This window comes from Oncorhynchus mykiss, chromosome 2 (genome assembly GCF_013265735.2).
Source record: "Oncorhynchus mykiss isolate Arlee chromosome 2, USDA_OmykA_1.1, whole genome shotgun sequence".
In the NCBI taxonomy this organism is placed as follows: Eukaryota; Metazoa; Chordata; class Actinopteri; order Salmoniformes; family Salmonidae; genus Oncorhynchus; species Oncorhynchus mykiss.
In genome coordinates this window covers 9,215,326-9,238,297 of record NC_048566.1, presented here as the reverse complement: position 1 = coordinate 9,238,297, position 22,972 = coordinate 9,215,326, and the positions used below count along the sequence as shown (strand labels likewise).

Sequence of the window (22,972 nt, the reverse complement as noted above, 5' to 3'; positions counted from 1 at the left end):
TCGTTTAGCTCAGTTACCTGTGTTGATGAACAGTTTGTTGTTCCAGTCAAACCGCAAAGTATTAGTGATGGGTCGTTCGCGAACGAGTCGGCTCTAAGAGCATATCAGAAGAGCCCAATCTATTTATAAAAATATTTTAAAAATAAGATATTAATAATCCAAAGATTTAAATTAATAGAATTAACTAATTCAAATAACCATTTATTTTTATTTGTATTATATAGGCCTAAATGCTCAAGCGCATACTTTCGTTCTGACTGTGCTAAGACTAACAGCCTCACCTGTTGTTCCTGTCAATCAGACACGTAGTGTCAACCAATGAACCAAAGGGAGGGAGGGCCGAGCCAACTCAATTCAATTCAATTCAAGGGGCTTTATTGGCATGGGAAACATGTCTTAACATTGCCAAAGCAACTGAGGTAGATAATAAACAAAAGTGAAATAAACAATAAAAATCAACAGTAAACATTAAACATACAGAAGTTTCAAAAGAATGAAGACATTACAAATGTCATATTATGTATATGGGAGTTTATCAAAATTGGGTTTGTTTTCGAATTCTTTGTGGATCTGTGTAATCTGAGGGAAATATGTGTCTCTAATATGGTCATACATTGGGCAGAAGGTTAGGAAGTGCAGCTCAGATTCCACCTCATTTTGTGGGCAGTGTGCACATAGCCTGTCTTCTCTTGAGAGCCATGTCTGCCCATTCCTTTGTACTGGTACAGATCTACTACTCACACCACTCCTCTCAGGATCCCTCCATCTGTACTGGTACAGATCTACTACTCGCACCACTCCTCTCAGGATCCCTCCATCTGTACTGGTACATATCTACTACTCACACCACTCCTCTCAGAATCCCTCCATCTGTACTGGTACATATCTACTACTCACAACACTCCTCTCAGGATCCCTCCATCTGTACTGGTACAGATCTACTACTCGCACCACTCCTCTCAGGATCCCTCCATCTGTACTGGTACAGATATACTACTCACACCACTCCTCTCAGGATCCCTCCATCTGTACTGGTACATATCTACTACTCACACCACTCCTCTCAGGATCCCTCCATCTGTACTGGTACAGATATACAACTCACACCACTCCTCTCAGGATCCCTCCATCTGTACTGGTACAGATATACTACTCACACCACTCCTCTCAGGATCCCTCCATCTGTACTGGTTAGATCTACTACTCACACCACTCCTCTCAGAATCCCTCCATCTGTACTGGTACAGATCTACTACTCACACCACTCCTCTCAGGATCCCTCCATCTGTACTGGTACAGATCTACTACTCACACCACTCCTCTCAGAATCCCTCCATCTGTACTGGTACAGATCTACTACTCACACCACTCCTCTCAGGATCCCTCCATCTGTACTGGTACAGATCTACTACTCACACCACTCCTCTCAGGATCCCTCCATCTGTACTGGTACAGATATACAACTCACACCACTCCTCTCAGGATCCCTCCATCTGTACTGGTACAGATCTACTACTCACACCACTCCTCTCAGGATCCCTGCATCTGTACTGGTACAGATATACAACTCACACCACTCCTCTCAGGATCCCTCCATCTGTACTGGTACATATCTACTACTCACACCACTCCTCTCAGGATCCCTCCATCTGTACTGGTACAGAGATACTACTCACACCACTCCTCTCAGGATCCCTCCATCTGTACTGGTACAGATCTACTACTCACAACACTCCTCTCAGGATCCCTCCATCTGTACTGGTACAGATCTACTACTCACACCACTCCTCTCAGGATCCCTGCATCTGTACTGGTACAGATATACAACTCACACCACTCCTCTCAGGATCCCTCCATCTGTACTGGTACATATCTACTACTCACACCACTCTTCTCAGGATCCCTCCATCTGTACTGGTACATATCTACTACTCACACCACTCCTCTCAGGATCCCTCCATCTGTACTGGTACAGATCTACTACTCACACCACTCCTCTCAGGATCCCTGCATCTGTACTGGTACATATCTACTACTCACACCACTCTTCTCAGGATCCCTCCATCTGTACTGGTACAGATCTACTACTCACACCACTCCTCTCAGGATCCCTGCATCTGTACTGGTACATATCTACTACTCACACCACTCTTCTCAGGATCCCTCCATCTGTACTGGTACAGATCTACTACTCACACCACTCCTCTCAGGATCCCTGCATCTGTACTGGTACATATCTACTACTCACAACACTCCTCTCAGGATCCCTCCATCTGTACTGGTACAGATATACTACTCACAACACTCCTCTCAGGATCCCTCCCCTTGATCCATCTTCCTCTACTTTCTTCACTGCCTCAGCATATGAAGAGTTCTGCACTATTCTAACCCTGGAAAACTCAACCTACCTCTCTCGCACGGGACATTTCTGATCCCCAGCCACATGAGCACCCCTACAATTAACACACACCACTACTTTCACCAATGCTACACATTCCTTTGTCTCGTGCCATTCTGCACACTTCTCACACCTAGGAACCTCCCTCATACACACTGCTGCCACATGCCCATTCTGCACACTTCTCACCTAGGAACCTCCCTCATACACACTGCTGCCACATGCCCATCTGCACACTTCTCACACCTAGGAACCTCCCTCATACACACTGCTGCCACATGCCCATTCTGCACACTTCTCACCTAGGAACCTCCCTCATACACACTGCTGCCACATGCCCATCTGCACACTTCTCACACCTAGGAACCTCCCTCATACACACTGCTGCCACATGCCCATAAGCTTGACACCTGTAACGACGCAATGTATTTGGTATAAAAGCTTGTACAGGATAACTTATACATCCTAACATCACTTTGTCGGGCAAATACTCAATATCAAAACTCAAAAGAGCAGACAATGATTCTTCTGTTTCACCACTCTTTTCACGCTGTCTGCATCGCACCAAACGACGTGCATCACAAACACCGGGAATCTTCCCCTTCAGTTGGTTAACTTTTAAAAATACTGCTACCCCAGTAATCACTCCTTTCAATGGCGCCCTATTCTTGAGAGCGACACGATTCACATTTCTTGCCCCCATTTGTTTAACGCAGAGTGCCTTCTCCCTCTGACCAGCAGAAACACAAATAATTATCACAAGACTACTGTACTTCTGGTTACCGTCATCGATTCCACAGTACCCAACTCTGTTTTCACCTATCCTGAAACCACTAATGGATAAGCCAAAGGCACCGGTCCACTTTTTCGAAAAACCATCTTTATCTTGACCCTCAGTGCCAGCCTCGGGCTTCGAGTACTTCACCACACCTACCACCTCTGATACTTTGACCTCATTCACTTCCATTTCTCCTCCTGTCTTCAGCTCACTCTGCTTACACTTTCTACCATTCTTCTTTAACAAACCATCTAAAAACAATTCTCACAATTTGTAACCGACTCAAGTTCTCCATCTTCCTCCCTCTCTCTCTTAGACCTCCTCTGCCTCTCTTTTTCCCTCTGTTCCTCCTCCGTATTCCAAGTATACATCCAGTATTATCCTTATGATAATACTGCACTTCTCCTGACATACAGTGCCTTTTTTGTGAAGAATCAACAACAAGTGGGACACAATCATGAAGTGGAACGACATTTATTGGATATTTCAAACTTTTTTAACAAATCAAAAACTGAAAAATTGGGCGTGCAAAATTATTCAGCCCCCTTAAGTTAAATACTTTGTAGCGCCACCTTTTGCTGCGATTACAGCTGTAAGTCGCTTGGGGTATGTCTCTATCAGTTTTGCACATCGAGAGACTGACATTTTTTCCCATTCCTCCTTGCAAAACAGCTCAAGCTCAGTGAGGTTGGATGGAGAGCATTTGTGAACAGCAGTTTTCAGTTCTTTCCACAGATTCTCGATTGGATTCAGGTCTGGACTTTGACTTGGCCATTCTAACACTTGGATATGTTTATTTTTGAACCATTCCATTGTAGATTTTGCTTTATGTTTCGGATCATTGTCTTGTTGGAAGACAAATCTCCGTCCCAGTCTCAGGTCTTTTGCAGACTCCATCAGGTTCTCTTCCAGAATGGTCCTGTATTTGGCTCCATCCATCTTCCCATCAATTTTAACCATCTTCCCTGTCCCTGCTGAAGAAAAGCAGGCCCAAACCATGATGCTGCCACCACCATGTTTGACAGTGGGGATGGTGTGTTCAGCTGTGTTGCTTTTACGCCAAACATAACGTTTTGCATTGTTGCCAAAAAGTTCAATTTTGGTTTCATCTGACCAGAGCACCTTCTTCCACATGTTTGGTGTGTCTCCCAGGTGGCTTGTGGCAAACTCTAAACGACACTTTTTATGGATATCTTTAAGAAATGGCTTTCTTCTTGCCACTCTTCCATAAAGGCCAGATTGTGCAATATACGACTGATTGTTGTCCTATGGACAGAGTCTCCCACCTCAGCTGTAGATCTCTGCAGTTCATCAAGAGTGATCATGGGCCTCTTGGCTGCATCTCTGATCAGTCTTCTCCTTGTATGAGCTGAAAGTTTAGAGGGACGGCCAGGTCTTGGTAGATTTGCAGTGGTCTGATACTCCTTCCATTTCAATATTATCGCTTGCACAGTGCTCCTTGGGATGTTTAAAGCTTGGGAAATCTTTTTGTATCCAAATTTGGCTTTAAACTTCTTCACAGCAGTATCTCGGACCTGCCTGGTGTGTTCCTTGTTCTTCATGATGCTCTCTGCGCTTTTAACGGACCTCTGAGACTATCACAGTGCAGGTGCATTTATACAGAGACTTGATTACACACAGGTGGATTGTATTTATCATCATTAGTCATTTAGGTCAACATTGGATCATTCAGAGATCCTCACTGAACTTCTGGAGAGAGTTTGCTGCACTGAAAGTAAAGGGGCTGAATAATTTTGCACGCCCAATTTTTCAGTTTTTGATTTGTTAAAAAAGTTTGAAATATCCAATAAATGTCGTTCCACTTCATGATTGTGTCCTACTTGTTGTTGATTCTTCACAAAAAAATACAGTTTTATATCTTTATGTTTGAAGCCTGAAATGTGGCAAAAGGTTGCAAAGTTCAAGGGGGCCGAATACTTTCGCAAGGCACTGTACATGTTGTTCTTGCTTTCTCAAGGGACGCCATTTAACCGTCTGTCACAATCTCCGTACAGTCAGCATGAACACCTCGGGATGTAGCGCTCAACAGTGCATCCCACTTATAATGCAACTGCTTCGTCTTGATGTTCTTCTTTATCAAAAGCTACCGCGACACTTTTCCATTTCAAACAAGCTCTCAGGGTCCATTCACTGCCTGCAACTCTACTCGCGCTCCCTCACGATGGAACGTACCAAGGGACAAACGAAGTGGCAATGAAGGGAGGAGACATGAGCATCTCGTCATTAAATACAGATCTCTGTCCATGCAGATGTGCTGATAAAATACTTGTCAAAAACAGATGACTTCAAATCAAGTCTTTCCGGTCATTAGTCTCCTGTCAAAGTCGAGTCCTGATTATTTTACTTATTTTGTTTTGAACCAAATGGAGTCTCAAAACATCACATTTGTGGCCCTGTTCAAGAGCATCAAAACCGTGATGTGTCATTGGTCAATTGTGACTGATTGATCTACAAATAATAAGAAGTCATTAATAATATTGCAAGGTGATTTGTAGATCAGTCAGTCGCAGTTGCCTGACAGCTGCAACGTCAAAAAAGCCCTGTGACTAGTAGTGATGTTAGTATGTAAATATTGGTGGGGCAATCTCAACACCCAATTTACTTCAATGGACGCCAGCAAAACCATAATAGTTTTTTTAACCTTTATTTAAATAGACATGTCAGTCAAGAACAAATTCTTATTTTCAATGACAGCCTAGGAACAGTGGGCTATAACTGCCTTGTTCAGGGGCAGAACAGATTTTTACCTCGATCTTGCAACCTTTCGGTTACTAGTCCAACGCTCTAACCACACACCCCATACAACACAACTATACAACACAACAAGAAACAATACGCTAATTGCACTTTAAAAGTGCCCACAAACTGTTAGGGCCTACATAAAGCTGTCCAAACACCAGAGCCCCAACAGCAGTCCCAACACCTTACCACAGCTACACCTGGCTATCAGCGGAGCCTTGTTTGGCAGCGAAACGGTTCATTCAGCCTCGTTTACTGCCTTTAAAAAAAACAAAGCTGATGTGGCTGACTTGACAAATGTGGTTTCTACTGACATTTGAGAAGTACAAACTATGGCATAAGCTGACGACAAGTGTTTAAGAGTCAATCCGTAATTTCGATTAAGACAATGAGCGAGCTAGGACGGACGTAGTCAATATAACTATTTGTTCAGCACTTTTGAAATGTACAGTGACAGAATTCAGAACATGGTTTGTTCTTATGGTATCCTCCCTGTACACCAACTCAGAACCGTAGAATATAGGAGGCATGTAAGCAGACAATGAAGGGGGCATATAAGCACCTTGCTGTGCTGTGCTCACTTGAACAGGAAGGTGGTGCGGCGGGCCTTCATGGGCAAATTTTGTCATCAAACTTTGTCATCAAAGTCTGGAATTCTCTGGATTTATGCTGCTTTCAAGACAGCTGGGAGATCAACAAAAAAAAGGTTGTCATGATGACGTCAGTGATCTTCAGGTTGTAGCTCTAGAAAGAGGCCCGAGTTCCCAATTTACAATTCTGAGTTGAATGAAAGTTCCAAACTTATCTTCCCAGGCGTAGCTCATTTTTCCAGAGTTCCCAGTTGTCTTGAACTCACTAAAGTCAGATTTTGCAGTTCCAAGTTAGCAGTTGTTTTGGGAGCGGCACAAATCATGCTTCATTGACAGCATGGCCAATGTTGAACGTTTATCATTTTAAACTACCAAAAGAGACTGTTAATTTTAGACTTAGCACCACACAGCCACTCCACTGAATAGCAGGAGTGGCTGTGTGGTTGTTTTGCAATGCTTACAGTTAGCTACTGATTCCTTCCAAACCACTCATTGTTGAATTTGAGATTTCCAACTTGTTGTGTAATGTATATGTCCAATGGGCGATGAGTACTGATACATTTTATCTATAATTTCTCTTCATTATTTCTCTTCATTTGACAAGGATTAAAAGGATTGGCCAGTACATTGTCAACTTGATTCGTGAAGATGACTGCTAGCTAAAACGTTGAAAGTATGATGTTGACAGTCCTATCAAAGCTACTGTAGATATAATGTGATTTGATGTAATTTTATCTGTGGCCAATAACCTTGAGCCTTCCTGGATGGGCACTTCTAATTTTCGAGCTCTACCCTTAGACTTGGTGGTGACGTGGTGTCCCCATGAGTGACAGAACACTGAGCCAATCACGGCGCAACGCTCTATATTTTCTGTTAGCTTGCCCCACCACAGAAAGCACTGAACTAGGCTGAAACACCTGCATTTTGGAGCTGCCTTACTCAAGAAAACAAAAAAGAGACCATGTTTGTATGCGGCTTTATTAACTCAATGATATATATATATTTTTTACATTGTTTGCAAACTGATATGTGACACGTATTAATGCCAAAATAACATTTGAAACAGGCAAGCCCCCCCAATTGTTTTTTTGTGCTAAAAATGTGGGGTTCCACCTGCCCTGATAGACTGGAGACTTTATGTAGACAGGTGTGTGCCTTTCCAAATAATGTCCAATCAATTGAATTTACCACAGGTGGACTCCAATCAAGTTGTAGAAACATCTCAACGATGATCAATGGAAACAGGATACACCTGAGCTCAATTTCGGGTTTCACAGCAAAGGGTCTGAATACTTATGTAAATGTATTTCTGTTTCAGTTTTTTTTTTTTTGCAAACATTTCTGACAACCTGTTTTCACTTGTCATTATGGGGAATTGTGTGTAGATTGATGAGGAAACAAAACAATTTAATCAATTTTAGAATAAGGCTGTAATGTAACAAAATGTGGGAAAAGTCAAGGGGTCTGAATATTTTCCGAATGCACTGTATATTCTGAATAAGAATGTACAGTCGTGGCCAAAAGTTTTGAGAATGACACAAATATTAATTTCCACAAAGTTTGCTGCTTCAGTATCTTTAGATATTTTTCTCAGATGTTACTATGGAATACTGAAGTATAATTACAAGCATTTCATAAGTGTTAAAAGCTTTTATTGAGAATTACATGAAGTTGATGCAAAGAGTCAATATTTGTAGTATTGACCATTCTCTTTCAAGACCTCTGCAATCCACCCTGGCATGCTCTCAATTAACATCCTGACTGATGGCAGCCCATTCTTGCATAATCAATGCTTGGAGTTTGTCAGAATTTGTGGGTTTTTGTTTGTCCACCCGCCTCTTGAGGATTGACCACAAGTTCTCAATGGGATTAAGGTCTGGGGAGTTTCCTGGCCATGGACCCAAAATATCAATGTTTTGTTCCCCGAGCCACTTAGTTATCACTTTTGACTTATGGCAAGGTGCTCCATCATGCTGGAAAGAGCATTGTTCATCACCAAACTGTTCCTGGATGGTTGGGAGAAGTTGCTCTCGGAGGATGTGTTGGTACCATTCTTTATTCATGGCTGTGTTCTTAGGCAAAATTGTGAGTGAGCCCACTCTCTTGGCTGAGAAGCAACCCCACACATGAATGGTCTCAGGATGCTTTACTGTTGGCATGAAACAGGACTGATGGTAGCACTCACCTTGTCTTCTCCAGACAAGCTTTTTTCCAGATGCCCCAAACAATCGGAAACGGGATTCAGAGAAAATTACTTTACCCCAGTCCTATATCAGTTGGTCCCTGATGTTTTTCTTGGAGAGAAGTGGCTTCTTTGCTGCCATTCTTGACACCAGGCTATCCTCCAAAAGTCTTCGCCTCACTGTGCGTGCACCTGCCTGCTGCCATTCCTGAGCAAGCTCTGTGCTGGTGGTGCCCCGATCGCGCAGCTGATTCAACTTTAGGAGGCGGTCCTGGCGCTTGCTGGACTTTCTTGGGCACCCTGAAGCCTTCTTCACAACAATTGAACTGCTCTCCTTGAACTGCTCACCTTGAAGTTCTTGATGATGATCCGAATAATGGTTGATTTAAGTGAAATCTTACTGGCAGCAATATCCTTGCCTGTGAAGCCCTTTTTTGTGCAAAGCAATGATGACGGCACGTCTTTGCTGGTAACCATGGTTGACAGAGGAAGATCAATTATTCCAAGCACCACCCTCCTTTTGAAGCTTCCAGTCTGTTATTTGAACTCAATTAGCATGACAGAGTCTTGCGTTGCGGTGGTCCACTCTCTTTGGGCTCCTGGTCTTTCCCTTTCTCCTCAAACATCAAGATCCTTCAGCCTTGTCCTCGTCAACACTCACACCTGTGTTAACGAGAGAATCACTGACATGATGTCAGCTGGTCCTTTTGTAGCAGGGCTGAAATGCAGAGGAAATGTTTTTGGGGGAATTCAGTTCATTTGCATGGCAAAGACAGACTTGGCAATTAATTGCAATTCATCTGATCACTCTTCATAACATTCTGGAGTATATGCAAATTGCCATCATACAAACTGAGGCAGCAGACTTTGGGAAAATTAATGTGTCGTTCTCAAAACTTTTGGCCACAACTGAACTAGCAAATACTCACCTTTAACCTGTAGCTTGACCTCAAAGCAGCGTTCATTTTGTTCCATCTGCAACCTACATCTGTACCATTGGCTGTGACTGTACTCCACCATGGAGAGAGCCAAAGATGCATCTCCTGAACTGAGATTCCCTCCAAAGCTCACCCTTTTTCCTAGGAATGTTTGGTTGGAGATATCTGTAGGGTATTGACGTATTTGGATCTCACTGTCTCCCTTGATCTCTGCCCAGGTCACTGATGATATTTGAGGATTTCCTGTTGTCATGTTCAACAGGCAAGGCAGGGTAGCTATCCCGTTGTGTGCTGCCATAACTGAATGTAGAATTTTGCATTCTTTGGAGGAGAGGAGAGGCTTACTCAAACAAGGTTTACTCTATTTTTATTCAATACTTACATAGAAAGGAATGGAATATATAATTTTACTTTTCACTTTGATTACCTTTCACTTTGAGTGATGTTTTTCACCATTACACAAACACTCAAATCTGTTATGGGATTCTATCATTTTATCAGAAATGCTGACAATTGATATACTTTGTTAAGTATATTCGATCAAGAGCTTGATATGAGGTTCTGCAGCTGCACACACGTTTTTCACCAACAAATGGACAAGCCTATGGATCAATCAAACCTTTCTTTATTCCTTACAATGAAACCTGTATAACCCAGTTCATTTGACATTCAGTTTTTATATGAACAGATTGGATCCATAACGTAATTGCCTTCAGGGCAGATCTGAAAAAGTCTTGCGTTGCGGTGGTCCACTCTCTTTGGGCTCCTGGTCTTTCCCTTTCTCCTCAAACATCAAGATCCTTCAGCAGAGAAAAATAAAATAACAAATTATTACACAAGTCATGTAGCAAAAAGACATATAGCCTTAAAGGAAATACAGTGGATTACAAAAGTTCAGAATCGTATTCAGAAGTTTCATTTCAGGTCAAATGTAATGCCTTCATTAATGTAGTGTCAGTTTCCTTCTAACTTACAGTCGGAGTATGGAATTCCTCTTCCCTAGCATCATATTGAGAAAGTCTGTGTAACAGAACGTGTCTCGTGCAGCACCGCCAACCACATCTGACATCATCTTTTTCAGCTCCAAGTGAGTCTTTGCCACACCCAGCTTCTCCAACATGCGCTTCAGCCCCATCATGTCTGTGACACAGAGATAGAGAGAGAGTGTCACGTTCATCATATGAATGAGACCAAGGCGCAGCGTGGTATGCATACATTCTTTAACAATATAAGAATGAACACTGAACAAACTAACAAAGAACAAACCGTGAAGCTAATACGTCTAGTGCAGACAGGCAACTAAACATAGAATAATAACCCACAAACACAAAATGGAAAATGGCTACCTAAATATGATCCCCAATCAGAGACAACGATAAACAGCTGCCTCTGATTGGGAACCATATCAGGCCACCATAGACATATAAATACCTAGACCTACGAAACCCCTAGACATACAAAAACCCTAGACAATACAAAAACTAGCATACCCACCCTCATCACACCCTGACCTAACCAAAATATAAAGAAAACAGAGATATTAAAGGTCAGAGCGTGACAGAGAGAGAGAGAGAGAGGCTGTGACAAAGATTGAGCCATCCATGTGAACTATGTTGTCCTCATGATTAGCCTAATCTTGTTATTCATCAGGATTGTCATAAAAAAAGAAGGCAATTTTACCAATGTCTCCTTGGTCATTGAGATCAAATTCCATGTATTTGTCTGTAAAACAATATAGAACACATTACAATTATTATTTTATTGTTGATTCATTCAATAAGGAAACATAACTGTCTGATCAATGTGCAGTTAAAAGACTTGAAATCTCACTTTTAAACATTTCCAGTTTTGAGCTGAGGTCCTCCTCCTCTGCATATTTAGGATCTGTGAGAAAAACCTTAGGAATAGAATCCCACAAGGCAGACATTGAGATTAGATTGTGTCAGTGGTGACCTGTCATTCAGCCACACATTTTTAGCAAAAAAACAAACATGTTTTGCATGTTACTTTGGCATTAGTATGCGTCACATATCAGTTTGCAAACAATGAAAAAATATATTTATTTATTTATTTGATTTATTTCACTTTTACTTAACCAGGTAGGCCAGTTGAGAACACCTTTACTTAACCAGGTAGGCCAGTTGAGAACAAGTTCTAATTTACAATTGCGACCTGGCCAAGAAAAAGCAAAGCAGTGCGACACAAACAACAACACAGAGTTACACATGGAATAAACAAGCGTACAGTCAACAACACAATAGAAAAAAAGAATGATGATGATGTGCAAGTAGAGATACTGGTGTGCAGAAGAGCACAAAAGTAAATAAACACAATATGGGGATGAGGTACTGTAGGTAGATTGGGTGGGCTATTTACAGACTATGTACAGCTGCAGCGATCTGTTAGCTGCTCAGATAGCTGATGTTTAAAGTTAGTGAAGGAAATATAAGTCTCCAACTTCAGCGATTTTTGCAATTCGTTCCAATTACTGGCAGCAGAAAACTAGAAGGAAAGGCGGCTAAAGGAGGTGTTGGCTTTGGGGATGACCAGTGAGATATACCTGCTGGAGCGCGTGCTATGGGTGGGTGTTGTTATCATGACCAGTGAGCTGAGATAAGGCAGAGCTTTACCTAGCAGAGACTTGTAGATGACCTGGAGCCAGTGGGTCTGGCGACGAATATGTAGCGAGGGCCAGCCGACTAGAGCATACAGGTCGCAGGGGCTTTGGTGACAAAACGGATGGCACTGTGATAGACTGCATCCAGTTTGCTGAGTAGTATATGGGAAGCTATTTTGTAGATGACATCGCCGAAGTCGAGGATCGGTAGGATAGTCAGTTTTACTAGGGTAAGTTTGGCAGCGTGTGTGAAGGAGGTTTTGTTGCAAAATAGAAAGCCGATTCTAGATTTGATTTTGGATTGGAGATGTTTAATATGAGTCTGGAAGGAGAGATTACAGTCTAGCCAGACACCTAGGTATTTGAAGTTGTCCACATATTCTAGGTCAGAACCGTCCAGAGTAGTGATGCTAGTCGGGCGGGCGGGTGTGGGCAGCGAACGGTTGAAAAGCATGCATTTGGTTTTTACTAGCGTTTAAGAGCAGTTGGAGGCCACGGAAGGAGTGTTGTATTGCATTGAAGCTTGTTTGGAGGTTTGTTAACACAGTGTCCGAAGAAGGGCCAGATGTATACAGAATGGTGTCGTCTGCGTAGAGGTGGATCAGGGACTCACTCGCAGCAAGAGCGACATCATTGATATATACAGAGAAAAGAGTCGGCCAGAGATTTGAACCCTGTTGTACCCCCATAGAGACTGCCAGAGGTCCGGACAACAGGCCCTCCCATTTGAACCAGGCGAGGCAGTCATTTGAGAAACCAAGGCTATTGAGTGTGCCAATAAGAATATGGTGATTGACAGAGTCGAGCCTTGGCCAGGTCGATGAAGACGGCTGCACAGTGTTGTCTTTTATCGATGGCGGTTATGATATCGTTTAGTACCTTGAGCGTGGTTGAGGTGCACCAGTGACCAGCTCGGAAACCGGATTGCACAGCTGAGAAGGTGGGATTCAAAATGGTCAGTGACTGTTTATTAACTTGGCTTTCAAAGACTTTAGAGAGGCAGGGCAGGATGGATATAGGTCTATATCAGTTTGGGTCTAGAGTGTCACCCCCTTTGACGAGGGGGATGACCGCGGCAGCTTTCCAATCTTTAGGGATCTCGGACGATACGAAAGAGAGGTTGAACAGGCTGGTAATAGGGGTAGCAACAATAACGGCGGATAGTTTTAGAAAGAGAGGGTCCAGATTGTCTAGCCCAGCTGATTTGTACGGGTCCAGGTTTTGCAGCTCTTTCAGAACATCTGCGATCTGGATTTGGGTGAAGGAGAAGCTGGGGAGGCTCAGGCAAGTAACTGCGTGGGGTGGGCGGAGCTGTTGGCCGGGGCTGGGGTAGCCAGGAGGAAAGCATGGCCAGCCGTAAAGAAATGCTTATTGAAATTTTCGATTATCATGGATTTATCGGTGGTGACATTGCTACCTAGCCTCAGTGCATTGGGCAGCTGGGAGGAGGTGCTCTTGTTCTCCATGGACTTTACAGTGTCCCAAAACTTTTTGGAGTTAGAGCTACAGGATGCAAATTTCTGCCTGAAGAAGCTGGCCTTTGCTTTCCTGACTGACTTTGTGTATTGGTTCCTGACTTTCCTGAAAAGTTGCATATCAAGGGGACTATTCGATGCTAGTGCAGTACGCCACAGGATGTTTTTGTGCTGGTCAAGGACAGTCAGATCTGAAGTGAACCAGGGGCTATATCCGTTCTTAGTTCTACATTTTTTGAAAGGTGCATACTTATTTAAGATGGTGAGGAAATTACTTTTAAAGAACGACCAGGCATCCTCGACTGATGGGATGAGGTCAATGTCCTTCCAGGATACCCCGGCCAGGTCGATTAGAAAGGCCTGCTCGCAGAAGTGTATAGATATATAAGATACATCATGGAGTCAATAAACATGGTCTCTTTTTTGTTTTCTTGAGTAAGGCATCTCCAAAATGTAGATGTTTCAGCCTATCTCAGTGCTTTCTGTGGTGGTTGGACAAGCCAGCAGAAAATACGAAGCGTTGCACCATGATTAGTTCAGTGTTCTGTTACTCATGGGGACACTACATTACCGCCAAGTCTAAAGGTAGAGCTAGTAAATTCAAGCCACTTGGGTGCTGCCATAGAGTTACATTAGATGTACCCATCCAAGAATTGATCAATTTGTTCCCCGTAATGACAAAGTGAAAACAGGTTTTTAGAAATGTTTGCAAAAAAAACAAAACAGAAATACATTATTTACCTAAGTATTCAGAACCTTTGCTATGAGACTCTAAATTGAGCTCAGGTGTGTCCTGTTTCCATTGATCATCCTTGAGATGTTTCTACAACTTGATTGGAGTCCGCCTGTGGTAAATTAAATTGATTGGACATGATTTGGAGCTGCGCCCCACCTGTTTTGAGACCCACATTTTTAGCACCAAAAAAAATTGGGGGGCTCGCCTGTTTCGCATGTTATGTTATTTTGGCATTAATACGTGTCACATATCAGTTTGCAAACAATGTAAAAAAATATATATATAATTTAAAGTCGCATACAAACATGGTCTTCTTTTTGTTTTCTTGAGCAAGGCAGCTCCAAAATGCAGGTGTTTCAGCCTAGTTCAGTGATTTCTGTGGTGGTGAGCATGATTGGCTCAGTGTTCTGTCACTCATGGGTACACTACGTCACGGCCAAGTCTAAGGGTAAAGCTCGAAAATTCAAGCCCCTTGGGTGCTGCCATAGAGTTACATTAGAAGTGCCCATCCAAGTAGGCTCACGGTCATTGGCCACAGATAACATGACGTCAAATCACGTTATATCTACAGTAGCTTTGATTGGACTGATCATGTCAACATCGTACTTTCAAAATCTTAGCTAGCAGTCATCGTCATGAATCAAGTCGGCAATCTACTGGCAAATCCTTTTTAATCCTTGTCTTGTGAAGAGAAATAATGAAGAGAAATTATGGATAAAATGTATCAGTACTCATCGGCCATTGGACATAAACATTACACAACAAGTTGGGGATCGCAAATTCAACAATGAGTGTTTTGGAAGGAATCAGTGGCTAACTGCAAGCATTCCAAACCAATCATTGTCAAATAAATCATCGTGCCGCGCTCAAAACAACTGTTAACTTGGAACTGCAAAACCTGACTTTGGTGAGTTCAAAACAACTGGGAAATTGGGAAAAACAAGCTACGACTGGGAAAATACGTTTTGAACTTTCATCCAACTCAGAATTGTAAATCGGGAACTCGGCCCTCTTTCTAGAGCTACGACCTGAAGATCACTGTTGTCATCATGATTTTCCCAAGTTCCCAGTTGTCTTAAATTCAGAGAATGCCAGACTTTGATGACAAAGTTTGATAACAAAATATGTCCACAAAGGACCGCTGGGCCACATTCCTGTTCAGGTGAGCACAGCACAACAAGGTGAGTCCAAAAATGTCTTGTATGCTGCTGAAAAAATTATGTGCCAGGGAGATATGTATACTGTAGCTAAGAAAGTAATACTAAGTGTATGTTATGTAGTAAGATCTTAGTAGCCCATGTACCTCACCCTAATAATTTAAAACATTTTGCCTACTGTTCTGACTTGGTGGTGCACATGTAGCCTATAACCTGTTTTTGATAAATGTTATCATCGATTACATTTATGCCTCTTTTTTTATCCTACGGTTCTGACTTGGTGTACATGGAGAGCACTGTAAGAACGGCCCATGTTCTGATTTCTGTCACTGTACAATTAAAAAGTGCTGAACAAATATTTATATCGACTACATCCATCCTAGCTCACTCATTAATGTCTTAATCAAAATTACGGACGGCTTCTTATCCGCTCGGCGCCCCTTTATGCCATAGTTTGTACATCTCAATTGACAGTAGAAACCACATTTGTTAAAGCAAGTCAGCCATACATAGATATTTTTTTAAAGGCAGTAAATGAGGCTGAATGTACTGTTTCGCTGCCAGACAAGGCTCAGCTGATAGCCAAGTGTAGCTGTGATATTGTGCAATTAATGTATTGTTTAGTGTTGTGTATTGGCTTTGCTGGCATGCATCCCACAATTTTCTTTTCCTCTACCAAGATTTACATGCTAAAATTGCCACTGGATAGTGTACATAGATAATAAGATGCTAATAATGCTATAGCTAGATAATACTACCATAATAACATTTATAGGCAGATGAACAACAGACCTCATTGATGGAGTTCAGTTTCACATCCTGCTGAGACTTGAGGAATCCAAATGCTTTCCCTCCTGAAATGATATGAGGATCAACTCAGAAATCGTGTTACCACTCACTTCCTTATTGGTGATCTATCCACACAACCCTCACACATTCACAGGATCTAACTAAAGATAACAGATTTGATTTCATTGATTGATTTAGCTAAAACACTTTATTTCTTTAATCAATTGTTTATAAAATCTGTGGAGTGCATATCGACAGACAGACGGACTGACAGCGTGAGATGAGACATATGACACAGAGACTTACCTTGCAAATGTTTGTCCATGTCAATCTGCTGTTATTTGGTGGATCATAGAGTAGTTAAAGGGACCAGGGGTGGCTGAGCGTTGTGTCATGAACACTGAAAGTGTAAAGTATGTATCTGTATTTTGTGACAGAAGAGGAAGTGTGGGGAGTTAAAGTTAGAGTGTGGTCATTTGCTAAGTTCCCCTCTCACATCCACTCACAGCCGACGGAACAGACAGAGAACAAAGAGAGTCTATGGAGGGGACAATGAACTAAGGGGTTTGCATTTGACATATGCTAGACTAGGCTACCACATAAACACTGCACACTACATTATTGTCTACATATTTTTTTTTAACTATTCAAGTCCTTTCAGCAAAACATGCAATCACTTTTCATGTCTTTATTTATTTATTTAACTAGGCAAGTCATCAAATCCAATGTATTCATATGGCCCTTCTTACATCAGCTGATACAGTGCCTTGCGAAAGTATTCGGGCCCCCTTGTTGTTGATTCTTCACAAAAAAATACAGTTTTATATCTTTACGTTTGAAGCCTGAAATGTGGCAAAAGGTCGCAAAGTTCAAAGGGGCCGAATACTTTCGCAAGGCACTGTATCTCAAAGTGCTGTAACAGAAACCCAGCCTAAAACCCCAAACAGCAAGCAATGCAGGTGAAGAAGCACGGTGGCTAGGAAAAACTCCCTAGAAAGGCCAAAACCTAGGAAGAAACCAGGTTATTAGGGCTGACCAGAACAAATTCTTATTTTCAATGACGGCCTAGGAACAGTGGGTTAACTGCCTGTTCAGGGGCAGAACGACAGATTTGTACCTTGTCAGCTCGGGGATTTGAACTTGCAACCTTTCAGTTACTAGTCCAACCACTAGGCTACCCCATATAGATTTAGGTACAAGAAAGGAATGCATATAATTATTTTTACTTAACTAGGCAAGTCAGTTAAGAACAAATTCTTATTTACAATGACGGCCTGCCTCGGCCAATTGTGTGCAGCCGGATGTGATGCAGCCTGGATTTGAGCCAGATACTGCAGTGATGCCTCTTGCACTGTCTTAGACCACTGCGCCACTCGGGATGTAACATGTAACAGTACGGTTAGGCTAAGTATTGTAGAACTAATTGGATAAATGTGAAAATTACAGGGCTCCTGAGTGGCGCAGGGTCTAAGGCATTGCATCTCAGTGAATGAGGCGTCACTACAGTCCCTGGTTCGAATCCAGGTTGTATCACATCTGGCAGTGATTGGGAGTCCGTCATTGTAAATAAGAATTTGTTCTTAACTGGCTTGTCTGTTTAAATATATGTATATTATTTTAAGCAAATAACTTGTTCTCAGTCCTTGACACTAGATGGCACTGTTAAGCATATCATCTTCAAAACAACATTCTTTTTATGTGAGAAGTCAATAAATGTTTCCCCGCAAATGTGTATTCATGACCCATATAGAAACTAGGCCTTGGAGAACTGAGATTGGACTCTGAGATGAGAGACTAACTTGATAAGGAACTTCACACACTCACATGGATAATGGCACTGTTTCAGTCACACGGGTTATCAATACTTCTGTTGATCATCAGAACACAGTTTGCTGGTGAGTAGTCATTTTTGATTAAATTGCACTTGATTTAATTGTCTGACAGTAATTTTTAGAGCAGTATGCATATTTAAAAAGTTAATATGCTAATTTGATCTATTTTTTTTTCCATAATTTCCCAGGTGCTGAGTCTTGTTCTCATATAGATGCGCCACAATTCATCACAGCTACTCAGGAAGAGGTAGCTGTCCTCCCCTGTTTCACATCAATCCACATAGATTTAGCAACCAGAGTGAAATGGACAAAACTTTCACCTAAACCTGAGGACATCTTGGTGTGGCCTGATAATCCATCTGTGGCCCATAAATCAGAACGTGTGGCCTTCGAGTCGGGAGCGGATGTTGTGGTGGCTGGAAACCTGTCCCTGTCTCTAAGAGATGTAAGGAAATCTGACGAAGGGCTTTATAGTTGCAATGTCTGGTTGGGATGGAGTTGTGTCCATGTGAAAAACATCACTCTAAAAGTGAAAGGTAAAATGATATATTCCATTTATTTCTATGTAAGTGTCAAATAAAAATAGAGTAAACCTTGTTTGACTAAGCCTCTCCTCTCCTCCAAAGAATGCAAAATTCTACATTCAGTTATGGCAGCACACAACGGGATAGCTACCCTGCCTTGCCTGTTGAACATGACAACAGGAAATCCCAAAATATCATCAGTGACCTGGGCAGAGATCAAGGGAGACAGTGAGATCCAAATACTTCAATACCCTACAGATATCTCCAACCAAACATTCCTAGGAAAAAGGGTGAGCTTTGGAGGGAATCTCAGTTCAGGAGATGCATCTTTGGCTCTCTCCATGGTGGAGTACAGTCACAGCCAATGGTACAGATGTAGGTTGCAGATGGGACAAAATGAACGCTGCTTTGAGGTCAAGCTGCAGGTTAAAGGTGAGTATGTGCTAGTACATTCTTATTCGGAATATACAGTGCATTCGGAAAGTATTCAGACCCCTTGACTTTTTCCACATTTGGTTACGTTACAGCCTTATTCTAAAATTGATCAAATTGTTTTGTTTCCTCATCAATCTACACACAATTCTCCATAATGACAAAGCGAAAACAGGTTTTTAGAATTTTTTGCAAATGTATAATAAAAAACATAAACATAAATACATTATTTACATAAGTATTCAGACCCTTTGCTATGAGACCCAAAATTGAGCTCAGGTGCATCCTGTTTCCATTGATCATCCTTGAGATGTTTCTACAACTTGATTGCAGTCCACCTGTGGTAAATTAAATTGATTGGACATGATTTGGAAAGCACACACCTGTCTATATAAAGTCCCCAGTGGTAAATTAAATTGATTGTACATGATTTGGAAAGCACACACCTGTCTATATAAAGTCCCCAGTGGTAAATTAAATTGATTGTACATGATTTGGAAAGCACACACCTGTCTATATAAAGTCCCCAGTGGTAAATTAAATTGATTGGACATGATTTGGAAAGCACACACCTGTCTATATAAAGTCCCCAGTGGTAAATTAAATTGATTGGACCTGATTTGGAAAGCACACACCTGTCTATATAAAGTCTGCAGTGGCTACCAGTCATTCATTTTAATCCTTGTCATATGAAGAAAAATAATGAAGGGAAATTATAGATAAAACATATCAGTACTCATCGGCCATTGGAAATAAACATTACACAACAAGTTGGAAATCGCAAATTCAACAATGAGTGGTTTGGAAAGAATCAGTGGTTAACTGCAAGCATTGGAAAACAATCATTAGCCTGCTATTCAGTGGAGTGGCTGTGGGGTGCCAAGTCTAATATTAATGGTCTCTTTTCCTAGTTTAAAATTATAAACGTTCAACATTGGCCATGCTGTCAATGAAGCATGGTTTGTGCCGTGCTCAAAACAACTGTTAACTCGGAACTGCAAAATCTGACTTTAGTGAGTTCAAAACAACTGTTAAGTCGGAACTGCAAAATCTGTTGACGACTCTGGGAAAACAAGCTATGACTGTATGTCCACGAAGGACCGCTGGGCCACCTTCCTCTTCAGGTGACCAAGAACCCTATGGTCACTTTGAAAGATCTCCAGAGTTCCTCTGTGGGGATGGCAGCATAATTCTGTGGGGATATTTTTCAGCGGCAGGGACTGGGAGACTAGTCAGGATCGAGGGAAAGATGAACAGAGCAAAGTACAGGGAGATCCTTGTTGAAAGCCTGCTCCAGAGCGCTCAGGACCTCAGACTGGGGTGAAGATTCACCTTCCAACAGGACAACGACCCTAAGCACACAGCCAATAGAACACAGGAGTGGCTTCGGGACAAGTCTCAGAATGTCCTTGATTGGCACAGCCAGAGCCCGGACTTGAACCCGATCGAACATCTCTGGAGAGACCTGAAAATAGCTGTGCAGCTACACTCCCCATCCAACCTGACAGCTTGAGAGGATTTGCAGAGAAGAATGGGAGAAACTCCCCAAATACAGGTGTGCCAAGCTTGTTGCGCCATACCAAAGACTCAAGGCTGTAATCGCTGCCAAAGGTGCTTCCACAAAGTACTGAGTAAAGCGTCTGAATACTGATGTAAATGTGATGTTTCAGTTTTTTTATTTTTTATGAATTTGCAAACATTTCTAAAAAATGTTTTTTGCTTTGTCCTAATGGGACAACTTGTGTGTAGATTGATGAGGGGGAAAAAACAATTTGATACATTTTAGAATAAGGCTGTAACGTAACAAAATGTGGAAAACGACAAGGGGTCTGAATAATCTCCGAATGCACTGTATCTATATTTGTCAACCATTGCATTGGCAATTTGATGTTCTATAATGATCATTTTCTACCATTGAATCAGAACAGGAGGAGAACCTGGTTGTTCGGACTTTCACCACAACTGAGCTAACAGACCCTGGTAGGTGTACAATGTTTTTCTCTTATTTGTGTCTTTTATTTATTTAAAATAACAAATCTACTGAATATATTTGTGGACATATTTATCACCACTGGGTTTAGAGGACAAGAGACACACGACAGGCTTTACACTCAGTTCAATCAAATGAGACCATGAATGACTGTCATCATATTATATTGATGCTCTACTCAGCAGTTACCTCCAGGGGGAGTCCAGAAAGAGTTGCGACGGCTACAGTTGGAACGGCTACTATAGTGGCTTCATCCATGTGTGTGATTGTCATAATGGCTCTTACGCTGGGATTGATCATTTGCCTCAGGCGCCGCAGACACTCAGGTATGTACGGACACTACTCTGGTTTATATTGACCTGGTAAAATAAGGCTAAATGTTTTGAAACACACAGTATTATTGTATTGTGAATCTGCCTCTCTCTCTTTCTCAGATGGAGATGAGTCTGACTGGAATGCTTATGAAGATGTACAAGACCCAGGTAAGCCTGTTGATTATGTCTCATCCTGAATGTGCTCATAGGGCTCCTGGTCCACCTAAATAACGTCTTCATCTATTTGTTTCACAGCAACGGGACCCAATTGTCTGTATTCACTTGCAGATTTTGACCAGAAGGACAACCTACACACTTGTGAGTTTTTTCCACAATATTTTTGTACATTTTTTTAAAACCTGGGCCTCGATTCAATCCGGACCACAGTAGATCTAACCTGGGCCTCGATTCAATCCGGACCACAGTAGATCTAACCTGGGCCTCGATTCAATCCGGACCACAGTAGATCCGTGTTATAGCACAATTGGCATTTTAAAGGCAATGCTTCCTGGTACGCGGAGATAGCACTCACGGTAAAATGCATATGTCAGCTCAATCGGAAATAACCTTTAAACATCAAAAATGCTAAAATGCGGATCTTTTGCGATCTGGATTGAATCTAGGTTCTGGTCACTGTCTGAGTCCAGGTTACAATGTTTCTAACACCTTCAGTTCTGTAAACAATTAACATCTCATTACATTGTATTTCTTTGTTATTTATTTCAGTTCAATGCCAGTGAAAAGAATAATCATCTTTCAATCAACACACCATGTCTTACCGAACCCTTCACAAAACATCTGTAAATGCTTTTTTATGATATTCACCCACTTATCTTTCAACCCCTGGTATAGCCTCCATAGTATTACACAATAACAATCTTATCTTTCAACCCCTGGTATAGCCTACATAGTATTACACAATAACAATCTTATCTTTCAACCCCTGGTATAGCCTACATAGTATTACACAATAACACTCTTATCTTTCAACCCCTGGTATAGCCTACATAGTAGTACACAATAACAATCTTATCTTTCAACCCCTGGTATAGCCTACATAGTATTACACAATAACACTCTTATCTTTCAACCCCTGGTATAGCCTACATAGTATTACACAATAACAATCTTATCTTTCAACCCCTGGTATAGCCTCCATAGTATTACACAATAACACTCTTATCTTTCAACCCCTGGTATAGCCTACATAGTATTACACAATAACAATCTTATCTTTCAACCCCTGGTATAGCCTACATAGTATTACACAATAACACTCTTATCTTTCAACCCCTGGTATAGCCTACATAGTATTACACAATAACAATCTTATCTTTCAACCCCTGGTATAGCCTCCATAGTATTACACAATAACACTCTTATCTTTCAACCCCTGGTATAGCCTACATAGTATTACACAATAACACTCTTATCTTTCAACCCCTGGTATAGCCTACATA

General features: G+C 41.7%; 2 protein-coding genes across 3 annotated transcripts; one reads left to right on the top strand and one right to left on the bottom strand.

Annotated features, from left to right (window-relative positions):
• Positions 1-9,997: 9,997 nt before the first annotated feature.
• On the bottom strand, positions 9,998-16,880 carry LOC110535224 (allograft inflammatory factor 1). Its single transcript, XM_021620097.2, has 6 exons — positions 16,727-16,880; positions 16,424-16,485; positions 11,477-11,543; positions 11,327-11,368; positions 10,621-10,786; positions 9,998-10,446 (listed from the first exon to the last, which is right to left on the bottom strand). Exons 1-6 carry the CDS (start codon positions 16,743-16,745, stop codon positions 10,359-10,361), a joined length of 444 nt encoding a protein of 147 aa, XP_021475772.1. The 5' UTR covers positions 16,746-16,880; the 3' UTR covers positions 9,998-10,358.
• A 1,144-nt stretch (positions 16,881-18,024) lies between these two features.
• Positions 18,025-22,915, top strand: LOC110534043. Of its 2 annotated transcripts, none has more exons than XM_036937286.1 (8): positions 18,025-18,315; positions 18,441-18,788; positions 18,879-19,208; positions 21,132-21,188; positions 21,384-21,524; positions 21,633-21,680; positions 21,768-21,830; positions 22,239-22,915. In XM_036937286.1, exons 1-8 carry the CDS (start codon positions 18,252-18,254, stop codon positions 22,250-22,252), a joined length of 1,065 nt encoding a protein of 354 aa, XP_036793181.1. In that variant the 5' UTR covers positions 18,025-18,251; the 3' UTR covers positions 22,253-22,915. The 2 variants fall into 2 exon arrangements, with proteins under 2 accessions (XP_036793181.1, XP_036793178.1); XM_036937283.1 differs by having other exon boundaries at positions 21,381-21,524.
• Positions 22,916-22,972: the final 57 nt, after the last annotated feature.

Coding starts and splice junctions, on each gene's coding strand:
- LOC110535224 (XM_021620097.2), bottom strand. Junction 11,369..11,476: donor AAAACTGGAAATGTTTAAAA/GTGAGATTTCAA, acceptor ATTGTTTTACAG/ACAAATACATGGAATTTGAT. Junction 10,787..11,326: donor CAATGACCAAGGAGACATTG/GTAAAATTGCCT, acceptor TCTGTGTCACAG/ACATGATGGGGCTGAAGCGC.
- LOC110534043 (XM_036937283.1), top strand. CDS start 18,252: ATGGCACTGTTTCAGTCACACGGGTTATCAATACTTCTGTTGATCATC. Junction 19,209..21,131: donor GGTCAAGCTGCAGGTTAAAG/GTGAGTATGTGC, acceptor CCATTGAATCAG/AACAGGAGGAGAACCTGGTT. Junction 21,189..21,380: donor AACTGAGCTAACAGACCCTG/GTAGGTGTACAA, acceptor TGCTCTACTCAG/CAGTTACCTCCAGGGGGAGT.